The sequence below is a fragment of the Podarcis cretensis genome (assembly GCF_951804945.1).
Source record: "Podarcis cretensis genome assembly, chromosome: 18".
Lineage (NCBI taxonomy): Eukaryota > Metazoa > Chordata > Lepidosauria > Squamata > Lacertidae > Podarcis > Podarcis cretensis.
The window spans coordinates 13,836,275-13,849,632 of record NC_137188.1 but is presented as its reverse complement, the minus strand read 5'-3'; the positions used below and the strand labels follow the sequence as shown (position 1 = coordinate 13,849,632).

The following is a 13,358-nucleotide window of genomic DNA, read 5'->3' as shown; positions in this document are numbered from 1 at the left end:
ATGTGGGTCCCAGCACCCCCCCAGCCCTCCCTGGAGACCCTACTCCTCCTGGCAAACAGCCCCCCAAATGTGGGTCCCTGCGCCCCCCAAGCCCTCCCTAGAGACCCTACTCCTCCTGGCAAACAGCCCCCCAAATGTGGGTCCCGGCGCCCCCCAAGAAGACCCTACTCCTGGCAAACAGCCCCCCAAATGTGGGTCCCGGCGCCCCCCAAGCCCTCCCTAGAGACCCTACTCCTCCTGGCAAACAGCCCCCCAAATGTGGGTCCCTGCGCCCCCCAAGCCCTCCCTAGAGACCCTACTCCTCCTGGCAAACAGCCCCCCAAATGTGGGTCCCTGCGCCCCCCAAGCCCTCCCTAGAGACCCTACTCCTCCTGGCAAACAGCCCCCCAAATGTGGGTCCCGGCGCCCCCCAAGCCCTCCCTAGAGACCCTACTCCTCCTGGCAAACAGCCCCCCAAATGTGGGTCCCTGCGCCCCCCAAGCCCTCCCTAGAGACCCTACTCCTCCTGGCAAACAGCCCCCCAAATGTGGGTCCCGGCGCCCCCCAAGGAGACCCTACTTCTGGCAAACAGCCCCCCCAAATGTGGGTCCCGGCCCCCCCCAAGCCCTCCCTAGAGACCCTACTCCTCCCGGCAAACGCCCCCCCCAAATGTGGGTCCCAGCGCCCCCCCCAAGCCCTCACCTGCTTGTCGACGAATTCCCGGGTGTCCTTTTCAATGTGTCCCTCGTACAAGTTGGTGGCCATGTTCATCAACCCGATTTTGGAGAGTCCAAAATCCGTCAGCTTGATGTGCCCCATGGAGGTGATGAGGAGGCTATGGGGTGAGGTGGGGGGGCAGAGGGCGGAGACAGGTCTTGGTTAGGGGGGGAGAGGGGACCCCGGAAGGGCTGGGAAATAAAATCCCCAAACACAATTCCCATCATCCCTGACCCCTGGTCCTCTTAGCTAGGGCTGATGGGAGTTGTAGCCCCCAAATAGCCAGACCCACACACAGAGGGGCGACGGAAGCCCTCCTGGCGGCCGGCCCTTACTTGTCCGGCTTCAGGTCGCGGTGGACGATGCCGTAGTTGTGCAGGTACTCCAACGCCAGGACCGTCTCTGCGAAATACATCCTGGCCACGTCCACCGGAAGGGGACCCATGTTCTTCAAGAGGGTGGCGCAGTCCCCGCCTAAGGGAGACAGAGGGGCGGTGAGAGACCCCCGGGTCCAGGAACGGGGGGCATGTTTAGCCTGGAGAAGAGGAGGTGAAGGGGTGATATGATGGCCATGTTCCAATATATAAAAGGATGTCACATAGAGGAGGGAGAAAGGTTGTTTTCTGCTGCTCCAGAGAAGCGGACACGGAGCAATGGTTCCAAACTACAAGAAAGAAGATTCCACCTAAACATTCGGAAGAACTTCCTGACAGTAAGAGCTGTTCGACAGTGGGATTTGCTGCCAAGGAGTGTGGTGGAGTCTCCTTCTTTGGAGGTCTTTAAGCAGGTGGCGCTGTGGGTTAAAGCCTCAGCGCCTAGGACTTGCCGATCGAAAGGTCGGCGGTTCGAATCCCTGCGGCGGGGTGCGCTCCCGCTGCTTGGTCCCAGCGCCTGCCAACCTAGCAGTTCGAAAGCACCTCCGGGTGCAAGTAGATAAATAGGGACCGCTTACCAGCGGGAAGGTAAACGGCGTTTCCGTGTGCGGCTCTGGCTCGCCAGAGCAGCGATGTCACGCTGGCCACGTGACCCGGAAGTGTCTCCGGACAGCGCTGGCCCCTGGCCTCTTAAGTGAGATGGGCGCACAACCCCAGAGTCTGTCAAGACTGGCCCGTACGGGCAGGGGTACCTTTACCTTTACCTTTAAGCAGAGGCTTGACAACCATATGTCAGGAGTGCTCTGATGGTGTTTCCTGCTTGGCAGGGGGTTGGACTCGATGGCCCTTGGGGTCTCTTCCAACTCTAGGATTCTATGATTCTATGATTCAATCCTGCCAGTCTCTTGAACCTACGCCGGCGGTCCCAGGATCTCAAGAATTGGAAGTGAACCCGCGGAGTCATCCAGCCCAACCTACCGCGATGCAGGAATCTCAAACTTTTTTGGGGGGCCCTGCACCCTTGCTTCCTTTAAGCGCCCCCCCCCCCTCCGTGCTATAAAAAGTCAGAATAGCGGTTTGCACAACGCACTAAGGAAGGAAATAAAACCCAAAGCACATCTGGCTAATTCAAAACCCAGGTCAAAGCCCTTCAATTAATTCAACCTCATTGATGAACTTAATGCAACGATACCCAGTTTTTAAGTCATCAACACACACACCCCTCCTGGTAATCTCACCCCCAAATACAGCCCGCTCTGACCGGCAGAGCCTCTCCACGTCCCGGGCAAAAAAATACAATAATGAAATAATAATAATAAATTAAATCGCCCTGTTCCCTGTCTTATTTTAAAATCGTTCATGGCTGGATTGGAACCCAGGACCTTGGGCACGTGCAAAGCAAGGGTCTTGCAACTGAGCGATGGTGGTTCCTTCTGGGAGAAGGAAAAGTGTGAGCCTAAACCAGGCGTCCCCAAACTCAGCCTTCCGGCAGTCAGGGATGATAGGAATTGTAGTCCCAAAACAGCTGGAGGGCCAAGTCTGGCCACCACTGCTCTAGATCAGGCATAGCTAAACTCAGCCTCCAGGTGCTTCAGAACTACAACTCCCATCATGCCTAGCTAACAGGACTGGCGGTCAGGGATGATGGGAGTTGTAGTACCAAAACAGCTGGCGGGCCGAGTTTCACCATCACTGCTCTAGTTCAGGCACAGGTGAACTCAGCCCTCCAGATGTTTTGGGACTACAACTCCCATCATGCCTAGCTAATAGGACCGGTAGTCAGAGATGATAGGAATTGTAGTCCCAAAACAGCTGGAGGGCCAAGTCTGGCCAGCACTGCTCTAATTCAGGCACAGGCAAACTCGGGCCTCCAGATGTTTTGGGACTACAAATTGACCACCACCAAACTAGATGGAATTAGGACGATAAGTAGATTGAGGAAAATATAAACCATTTGGAGAACTATTAGACTATATTTAAAAGAATGGGACCTAAGAATATAAACAAGATGACAATTTGCTGGTTAAAATTTAAGACGATGTAAGTGGGAGCGGGAGATGTGAGGGAGTCCAAAGTGGTTTTGAAAATATGTTATGATATATGCTATATTGTTGATTATTTTTGCATTTGTATTTAAAAAATCTTAATAAACATTTATAAAAAAAAAAATACAACTCCCATCAGCCCTAGCTAACAGGACCAGGGGTCAGGGATCTGGCCTAAACCTTGCAGAATAACTTCTGGAGAGGAAAAGGCGTTTAACCCCAAGGAGGTTGGATCGCACCCGGTATGACTCTTCTTCCGGCGGCCAAACGGGTGCTGAACGTACAACGCCACATTTTTCCGGGTCGGCGCCTGGCGCTACGACTCCCTCACCTTCGACATACTCCATGACCATGCAGAGGTGGCGCCGGGTCTCGAAGGAGCAGAACATGCTGACCACAAAGGGGTTTTCGGCAAAGGTCAGGATATCTCGCTCCACGAAGACCTGCTGGATCTGGTTGCGGAGGACCAGGTTTTGCTTATTAATCTTCTTGATGGCAAAGCGCTGGCGGGTCTCCTTGTGGCGCACGAGGTAGACTGCCCTAGTGGGCGGAGCAGAGAGAGAGAGAGAGAGGTAGAAGGAGGAGGAACGGCCGGCGAAATCGAGGGAAGGGGCGTTTAATGGGGCGGATTCACTGAATCGGTGCTTTTTTTCTTAAAAAAATAAAAATATTTAGGGGTGCTCTCGTTTTGACGCAAGGAAACCACCGTTTTATCAATCAAATCCGGGGAAATAAATACAGTAAGCGGACAAAAGGAAAAAGATTCACATCAGGCAAGCAAAAAACAGGTTGTATAAATTTAATTTATATAAGATTATTAGTACACGATGGTTTTCATCTTGGCATGTTGTGTATGTTATTTCTGCATTTCAATAAAATATTTAAACCGGACAGGGGGATTGTTTAGGCGAGACAAAACAGGGGTGGGAAGCGTTTGGCCTTCGGCAAAAACAACCCTGCGAAGTAGGCCAGGCGGGGAGAAAAAGGGACTAGATCCGAAGGCGAGTGGGGAATTGGAGCCGTTCCACGACACCCCTGCAAGGCAGCCCAGCCTGAGGCAGAGCAAGTGGCCAGAGCCGAGATTCGAACCCGGACCACGGCTCTCCCACCCCGATGGCCCAGAAAAATGTCTCCAGCAATATCCCATTATAGACACCCAGTTGCGAAACGGAAAACATTACAGGGAAATAAAGAAACCCCTCACCCGTAGGCTCCGTTGCTGATCAGCTTGACAGTTTCAAAATCGCTCTCGCACGGGTTCCTGCGAGGAACGGAGGAAGGAGGGCGGCTCTGAGAGGGATGAGAAGAGGAGGGCAAGACATTAGGATTCATTTGACGGCCTTTATATATTTAAAAATATGTGCGTGTGCATATATACAGTGAGGGCTGCGTGACGACAGCCTTACCTTTCCATGTATATAGTAGGGTGATACATATATCTCCCCTATATAAAGGGAAAGGTAAGGCTGTCGTCACACAGCCCCCATTGTAGTGACGCATCGCCATTGTCTGAGTTTTCAGGCAACAACAACAATAATAATAATAATAATAATTTATTATTTATACCCCGCCCACCTGGCTGGGCCTCCCCAGCCACTCTGGACGGCTTCCATGGAAACAAAAAATACAATACAATACAAATATACAAACATACAATATAAATATACAGCCCTTTTTCTTTTAAACAAATATTCTCTTGGGTACAATAAAACCCACAAGTCTCGGTTCACAACATAGCATTAATATATCTCTTATTTGCTATACCCAACCCTGGAACCGGGTCAAGACTGCCCGCCCACCTCCAAACCCGTTTAAGACAGGCTCTTCATCTCAAGGTCTTGGGTTCGAGTTCCAACTTGGGCAAAAGATCGCGGGGGGTTGGACTGGATGACCCTCATTGTAGAATCCTACGGTTCTACGATATCAGTGGGGGAGAGGGCTGGTCTCACCTCGGAGAAGTCGCCCAGGTGCTCTGATCCCGAAAGGGAGCCGCAGTCTACCTGATCGAGCTGAACAATTTCTGGAGGGGAAGAGAGAAAGAAACAGGAATGAACCCTCTGTCCCCTCCCTCAAATAAATTTCAGGGACTCTGCGAAGCAGAAAGTTCCTCAGGTAAAGCACGGGATCCTCGATCGCAGGGTGGCGGGTTCGAGTTCCGCCTTGGGCCTTGGCAGGGGGTTGGACTGGATGACCCCAGGCGCCCCTTACGAAGGAGGAGAGAAATTAGAAGAAAAGGAGGAGCGAAAAACTGCTCCAGCTAAGGAGAAGACACTAAGGCAAACAAGAGGGAAAGGAAGCAGCTGATCGGTAAATGATCGGGAGGGAGATAAGGGACGCTAGCGATAAAGGAGGCTGCCTGGGAGGGGGGAGGTAAAAGCCCATGGATCCTCAGGATTTTTGCATCAGGTCACCCCAAATTCACCATCAGATCCCACAGCATGTCCAGGGCTATAGCCTGCACCCCAAAAAACCATGCACTCACTGTTTCGTGGGACCGCAATGGCACAGAAACGTGGTTACAAAGCACGGATCCATATGGATCCTCAGGATTTTTGCATTGGGCTACCCCAAACTCAGGGATGCGGGTGGCGCTGTGGGTTAAACCACAGAGCCTAGGACTTGCCGATCGGGAGGTCAGCAGTTCGAATCCCCGCGACGGGGTGAGCTCCCGTTGCTCGGTCCCTGCTCCTGCCAACCTAGCAGCTCCAAAGCACGTCAAAAGTGCAAGTAGATAAATAGGTACCGCTCCGGCGGGAAGGTCAACGGCATTTCCGTGTGCTGCTCTGGTTCGCCAGAAGCGGCTTAGTCCTGCTGGCCACATGACCCGGAAGCTGTACGCCAGCTCCCTTGGCCAATAAAGCAAGATGAGCGCCAGAGTCGGTCACAACTGGACCTAATGCTCAGGGGTCCCTTTACCTTTACCTTACCCCAAACTTACATGTCTTTGGCCACAGCATGAACCACAAAATTCCTACATCCACTATTTCGTTCAGAATATATTTTTTTCCTTGTTTCCCTCCTGTAAAAACTTGGTGAGTCTTATGGTCAAGTGCGGAAAATACAGCACATCTTTTGCCATGTGCCAATGGCTTAAGATACCTATTTGGTCCATCAATGACCATATAGCAGGCATGGCCAAACTCGGCCCTCCAGATGTTTTGGGACTACAACTCCCATCATCCCTAGCTAGTGGTCAGGGATGATGGGAGATGTAGTCCCAAAACATCTGGAGGGCCGAGTTTGGCCATGCCTGATAGCATATATTCAACACAAAAAACAGCGGCAATTTGTTGTGGACAAAGGACAGCTGGACATAAAAAGGGCCCCGTTCCCTTCAGGAGCTGAGGGCCACTTCAAACCGAAATCCGGCCCTGGATATTTCCCACCTCACCCCCCACCTTCCATCTGAAAATTGGGGTCCCCGTCCACCCCAAATCCTCACCCTCCAGAGGGTCTTTGGCCAGGCCCAGCTGGCTAATTATGTATCTTGGAATATCGGTCTTGATCCCCTGGCCGACTTTGGCGTGTCCTTCGGCGGCTTCCAAGAGGTGGTAGAACTCTTCCGGGTCAAATTCCTGCCAAAAGAGGAGGAGAGGGAAGAAGGGAACGAGGAAGGGAGAGAAAGATCACCAGGGGGTTTGGGCTGGGGGTTCATCAGTATGCGGATGATACCCAGCTCTACCTCTCTTTCAAATCAGAACCAGTGAAGGCGGTGAAGGTCCTGTGTGAGTGTCTGGAGGCGGTTGGAGGATGGATGGCGGCTAACAGACTGAGGTTGCATCCTGACAAGACAGAAGGACTGTTTTTGGGGGGACAGGGGGCGGGCAGGTGTGGGGGACTCCCTGGTCCTGAATGGGGTGACTGTGCCCCCCGAAGGACCAGGTGCGCAGCCAGGGAGTCATTTTGGACTCACAGCTCTCCATGGAGGCGCAGGTCAGTTCTGCGTCCAGGGCAGCTCCATCTGGGATGCAGGATGAGACCCTCCCTGCCTGCAGACTATCTGGCCAGAGTGGTGCATGCTCTGGTTATCTCCCACTTGGACTACTGCAATGCGCTCTATGTGGGGCTACCTTTGAAGGTGACCCAGAAACTGCAACTAATCCAGAAAGTGGCAGTTAGGCTGGGGACTGGGAATGGAGACCACATAACACCGGTCTTGAAAGACCTGCATTGGCTCCCAGGACGTTTCCGGGCACAATTCAAAGTGTTGGTGCTGACCTTGAAAGCCCTAAATGACCCAGTAGACCTGAAGGAGCGTCTCCAGCCCGGACACCAGGGTCCATCTGGCAGTTCCCTCCGTGCGAGAAGTGAGGTTACAGGGAACCAGGCAGAGGGCCTTTTCGGTGGTGGCGCCGGCCCTGTGGAACACCCTCCCACAAGATGCCAAGGAAATCAACAACTACCTGACTTTTAGAAGACATCTGAAGGCAGCCCTGTTTAGGGAAGCTTTTAATGCTTAATGCTGTATTGTGTTTTTAATACTGTATTAGGTTGGGAGCCACTCAGAGTGGCTGGGAAAACCCAGCCAGATGGGCGGGGTATAAATATAAATATTATTATTATTATTACTATTATTATTGTTATAATATAAAGAGGGGAAGAAGAGTTTGCTTCCGTTTAAAGGTGCATTTTCAGCTGCAGTTCCTTGCACACCCGAGAGTCAAGCATAGCGGTCAACGTTTCCCTTTTCTTGCGAGGAACCCTATTCGGAATAAGGGAATTTCCCTTAAAAAAAGGAAAACATTGGCAGTCGAGATTCTCTAGACTCGACGGGTCTGTTGATCCAAAGATCGCGTTGTGTTCCTTTTATTAGCTACGTTAAATTCCTACATATTATAGTGTTGCACGGTGCCTGAATAATTTTTCTATCTTCTCGGGCTCTGTACTATTTGAAATAATGTTTAGGATAATCCGCGATCAGAAACAAGAGGGATACCAAGAACAATGGAAGAAATTTAATGATTATTTAGCTAAATATTGCAATATATGATCAGTAGAAGCTACTTGAATTTACCAATTTGGCTTAGGAATAGAATATGATTAAGTTGTAAAACATTATGGGAGGAACTATGAAAAGAAGTAAAGAAAGTAATTTGGGGGGAAAGAGTTAATTTTGTTAGAAAGAAGATATTGGAAAACTGATACAATGGAATTCAGTTAGGAGAGATTTGAGGAAGTCAATTAACAATGAAAACTAAATTGGATTTTAGAAAGGTTATGTGTTTATTTGTATGTTCTTTTTTCTTTCTTTTTCTTTCTCCCCCCCCCCTTTTTTTCTTTTTTGTATGTCATATTTGTTATAAACTTGGAAAACCAATAAAAAAAAATTTGTGGGGAAACATGAAATAATGTTTAAGGCTTCGCCAAACACGGGCATATGCTTCGTACGAGATCACAGGTATTTGTTTGGGGGGGGGGGGACTGGAAATAAGCGTGCAAAAATATTTTATTTAAAAAGACGCAAGTTATTTTAAAAAGAAAGGAATAATAATAATAATAATAATAATAATAATAATAATAATAATTTCTATACCACGCTTCATCCGAGGTTCAGAGGGAGGTTTACAATATTCATAAATACATCCTCAGTTGGGAGAGTCTAATACTCTTCATCTCAAGGTTGTGAGTTCGAGTTCTGCTTGGGCAGAATTGTAGGGGGCTGGGGTCCGACCCAACTCTGTGATTTCCCCATAATCATTTGCATCAATAATAATAATAATAATAATAATAATAATTTTATTTGTATCCCGCTCTCCCCAGCCATAGCCTGGCTCAGAGCAGCTAACATCATATGAATAAGACAATATGCATAATGCGATATACAATATGCAAATAAAATAACATTCAACATTCATTAAAACAACATAGAATAATATTAAATATCAGCATTTCAAAATTAAACAGAAATCCACTCAACAGTTACAATAAGTAATTTCTAAGCTCCAATCAATGAAACCAACAGCAAACCACAGTGCACAACATAATACAAGACAAAATCCGACGCGTTTTCCCCTTTGACCGCTCCCATCTGTGCAAAATGCGCGCCACACGCAAGGGAGAAGCGAAGAGGAGGGGGAGGAAAAAAAGTGTGCGCCCTTCGATTAACGGCCGGGTGGCCGCGGGTTCGAGTGACTCTACCTTACCAGGCACTCCAGCAGCCGAGCCGGACGGGAGATGATGATCAGGAATTTCCGGACCAGCTGTTCCACAAAGCGCAGCTCTTCGCTCTCCGATCGCTCCTGGGCCTGGAGGAGGAGGACCAGAGGGAGAACCGGACCTCAGCAGCCGCCATTTTTAAAATCACGTTTACCAAAAAAAAAAAAAAAACCCGGTTGCGTTTATTTTGGCTTCTCGCCATTTTTAATTTTCCCGAGTCGTTTTCCCAATAAACCTCGCCAAACTCTCGCTTTGTCCTGCTACCTGGCGAGTTATTTGTTTCATTTATTTATGCTGTTTCTACCCAACCTTTCCCTTCCAAGGACTGGAATGTTATTATTATTACTATTAATAATAATAATAATAATAATAATGAAATTTGCAAGCAGCCCTCTGTCAGTAGATTTCGGGGCATCTTGCAGCGTAGGAACCCAAGATCTAGGGAGTCCCTTCCAACTCTTCTAGGTTTGTTTTAATAATAATAATAATAATAATAATAATAAATTTGTATTTATACCCCGCCCTTCAAGGTTCAAAAACCAGGCTCAGGGCAGCTGACAACAAATTTAAAACACTTAATTATAAAAGCAGTATAAAAACATGAATAACAATAAAAATCAAAAATCAAAAATCAAATTAGGGGAAATAAGCATTAGAATTTTGAATTAACTTTGTAATGAATGATCTTAGAATTTTGTACTGTTTTATTGTTGTTAGCCGCCCTGAGCCCGACTTCGGCTGGGGAGGGCGGGATATAAATAATAATAATAATAATAATAGTTATTATTATTATTAGAGAGGTTTGGGGAGGGGGTTCCCTCCGCCAGCGATTCCTGCCCTTCCAGCGGGTTGGGATGGATGACCGCTGAGGGTCCCACTCACGTCTCGGAGCATCTTCTCGAGCTTCTCCTGCAGCTCCGCGAAGTAGCGGGAGGTGACGAGGGCCCCCCGCGACTTGGAGAGGCAGTCGCGCGCCAACTCGATGATCTGGTGGTGGATGAAGCCCAGCACGCCGTCGGCCAGCGGCAAAGTGTTGCTGGGCGATAAGTTGGCAATCATCTCCGCCAGGCGCTCCTCCATCTGCGCTGTGGCCTGGGGTGGGGGGACAGGACAAGGTGGGCGGGACACCCTCCGAAACAGAGGGGGGCCAGGAAGTGAGAGACCTACCCCACTTTCCCGGCCGAGATCCAAGTTCGAATCACGGGATTACGGGACGGCGCTTTTACTGACCTTTGGAAACCTCTCCTTATAGACGTGGTTCATCATCACTATCTCGTTGTCGAACGTCCCGCTCGTCCGGCCGGGGCTGCGGAGAACGGGGGGAGTAAGGGGGCTGAAAAATTGACAAAAAGCCCCCCCAACCCCACCAGAAATCTCGGCCGCAAACCCTCCAGCCTTCTCTTTCGCAAAATTCTTTTTTATTCCCTTTCCCAAATGAATTCAATACAATTTATCACAATTGGGTTTCCCGCCCCCTTGCTTAGAACGGAACGTCATGAATAAAACCATCGTAATAAAATCGTTAATAACTCAGAATGACTCAAAACTAATAAGAAAACGCACAGATCGAATTGCTTCCCATTGTTTTCGTAAGCGGCTGGTTAACAGGAGCAAAGGAAGGAAGAAGACACGGCACGAAAGGAAAAGGGGCGCGGCTGGAGGAGGAAAAGCAGCCGCGGCTCGTTTTTAGCTACAGAGCTTGGATAATTTCAGAAAGAGAACAGCAATGATGATGATGATGATGATGATAATAATAATAAATGATAAAAAAGATAAAGTTACAAAGGGTGCAGACTCTTGCATGGCCTCTGAACTTGCCCCTATAGCCCTTCGCCACTCACTCCATTCCTATATATATATATACAGACACACACACACACACACACACACAATTTATTAATTTTATAATAACCCCTCCCCAAAAATCAAATAATCACATTCAAAAATTTAAAGCATAAGTCTGGATTGACTTCCCTCCCCTCCCCTTCCTGGTTCCATTATTTTACACTTAATTCACGCATGTCCTTAATCTCTTATATTCTCAACCTCGGCCCTCCAGATGTTTTGAGACTACAATTCCCATCCTCTCTGACCGCTGGTCCTGCTAGCTAGGGATCATGGGAGTTGTAGGCCAAAAGGGCCGAAGCTTGAGAAAGCCTGTTCTTAACAGCCAACGTTGCAAACCTTACACCGCTCACTCCATTCCAGCCGCCCCCCCAAAAACCGGAGCCCGCGGTTCGGAAGCGTCTCCTACCTGAGGCTCCGGGATCGGGGCCGGAAGTAGGGCGAGCGCCGCCCGTCCTCGGCCGCCACGCTCTCGGTGCTGCGGAAATGTTTGGAGAGGAAATGGAGTTCGTCGGGAGTGGGCTGGTAAGGGAGTTGGTGGAGGCGCTCCTGCGAGGAGGAGGAGGAGGACTAGAGAGAGAGAGACAGAAAGAGAAGGCCAAGCGTCAGGAGGAGGAGGCGGGCGATGAGATCAGGGGCACCCATGGGTGCTCAGCCACCCACACGGAAAATCTGAATCGCCGTCCTCGGGACGGAGGAGCGAGCGGAAAGATTGAGAACGGGGAGGGCAGAGGAAAAAGCGATAGGAGAGCCGTCTTTCTTTCCTCCTGCTCTAGGGAGGAGGGTGAGGACTAGAACCTGCGGCTTCGAGTCGCAAGAGGGGAGACTGCGACTCAAACACACACCCCCCACTTACCGAGACGGTGGAGCTGGGCGTGTTGGTGCCATAGCCGGAGGAGGGCAAGGAAGCCAAAGACCATCTTCGGCCGTCAGCCCTGGAAAGGGAAAAAGGAGAGCAGTCGAGCGAGGGCTTTCAGAAAAGCTTTTTAATTCAACGGGAAGAGAAACTGATCCGGATAAAAGCAAAGAGGGGGGAAAAACAAAACTGGAAAACGAAAAAAGGAGAAGAAGCAAACAAAGAAAAATAAAGGACTCCCGATTTTCTGCCTTGTTACATAAAAGAAAGGATTTGAAACATTCGCTCAATAATAATGATTTTATTATTTGCACCCCACCCATCGGACTGGGTTTCCCCAGCCACTCCGACCTAACTGATCTACTTTGTTAGGAAATCCCAAAATAGATCAATTCATTTTCCCTTCTACGCAAAAAGCGCAAGAGGGGTTCTCTCGTTTTCAGTTTCTCTCTAATCCAGAGTGTCAACTCCAATAACTCCAGCTGCCGTTCCTCCATGATTAAATGATAGGAACTCCTTCCACCTTTGAGGCGCGGGATCTATAAAGTTCCATTTCCGGAGTGGCTGGCGACGAAGCCAAAGGGCGAATAAAGTGGTTTTGGAAACGCCAATCACCTGTCGGTCCGAGGAGCATGGCTGGGCCAGGAATTGGTGGCGCGTCATCCGGAAAAAGAGAAATTTGGGGAGAGGAAGAGAGAGAGAGAGAGAGAGGGAGGGAGGGAGAGAGAGAGAGAGGCTGAGAGGCAAAAGGCGAGACTTCAAAACGGACCCTCCCTTCCCAAATTCGGGATACACCTTTGCATTTAGCAGAAGGGATTTGCCGAGTCACAAGGGACCCCCAAATGCCATCCATCCCAACCCGGCGAAAGAACCGATGAAGGCAACGCCCAGAAAGCTTGGAATCTCCCCAAGTTTGGAATCTCCCAATGCATGAAATAGTGGCAGAAAAGGGAAAGGGGGAGGGAGAGAGAGAGCAAAGGTGCTGCTTGGGGAAGGATGGTTCAGTGGCTAGAGCAGCCGAAAGACCCCCAGGCTCAGGCTCTGGATGGGACTGGGAAAGGCTCCCCCCTCCCCAGTTTCGCCAGCCGGGTCTCCCTCCCCAAACCCATTTGTTCTGCCGCCTGCCGCCCTGCAGACTCGCTTCGGCCAACGCCACCCCTGGCGGGCGGGATTCCTACCTGCGGGCAAAGGGGAAGCTGGCCGATGTGCCGGAGGAGAAGTTGCGGGGGCTGTCAAGGGGGCTGCTGCTGCTGGCTGCAGAGAGGGGGGAAAACAAACCGTCCTTAGCTGCGCTTGCTCGGGGTTGGGATAGATGACCAGGGGGGTTCCCTTCCAGCTCTAAAACTCCTCATAAGGTGATAGAAGCTCCTGGGTGTTTTAAACAGA

General features: G+C 49.9%; 1 protein-coding gene across 7 annotated transcripts in view; it reads right to left on the bottom strand.

Annotated features, from left to right (window-relative positions):
- Nucleotides 1-13,358, bottom strand: part of MAST3 (microtubule associated serine/threonine kinase 3) — a 59,795-nt gene that overhangs the window by 20,934 nt on the left and 25,503 nt on the right. For 4 of the 7 annotated variants that reach the window (XM_079960431.1, XM_079960432.1, XM_079960435.1 and 1 more), the window contains 13 exons: nt 13,151-13,226; nt 12,588-12,608; nt 11,973-12,051; nt 11,526-11,686; nt 10,502-10,577; nt 10,154-10,363; nt 9,259-9,360; nt 6,558-6,690; nt 5,065-5,135; nt 4,320-4,405; nt 3,447-3,655; nt 1,032-1,170; nt 682-814 (listed from right to left, as the gene is read on the bottom strand). In XM_079960431.1, coding sequence (XP_079816557.1) covers nt 682-814; nt 1,032-1,170; nt 3,447-3,655; nt 4,320-4,405; nt 5,065-5,135; nt 6,558-6,690; nt 9,259-9,360; nt 10,154-10,363; nt 10,502-10,577; nt 11,526-11,686; nt 11,973-12,051; nt 12,588-12,608; nt 13,151-13,226 — 1,496 coding nt within the window. The remainder of the gene's footprint in view (nt 1-681; nt 815-1,031; nt 1,171-3,446; nt 3,656-4,319; nt 4,406-5,064; nt 5,136-6,557; nt 6,691-9,258; nt 9,361-10,153; nt 10,364-10,501; nt 10,578-11,525; nt 11,687-11,972; nt 12,052-12,587; nt 12,609-13,150; nt 13,227-13,358) is intronic. The other 3 variants (XM_079960433.1, XM_079960437.1, XM_079960436.1) reach the window with 1 other exon arrangement.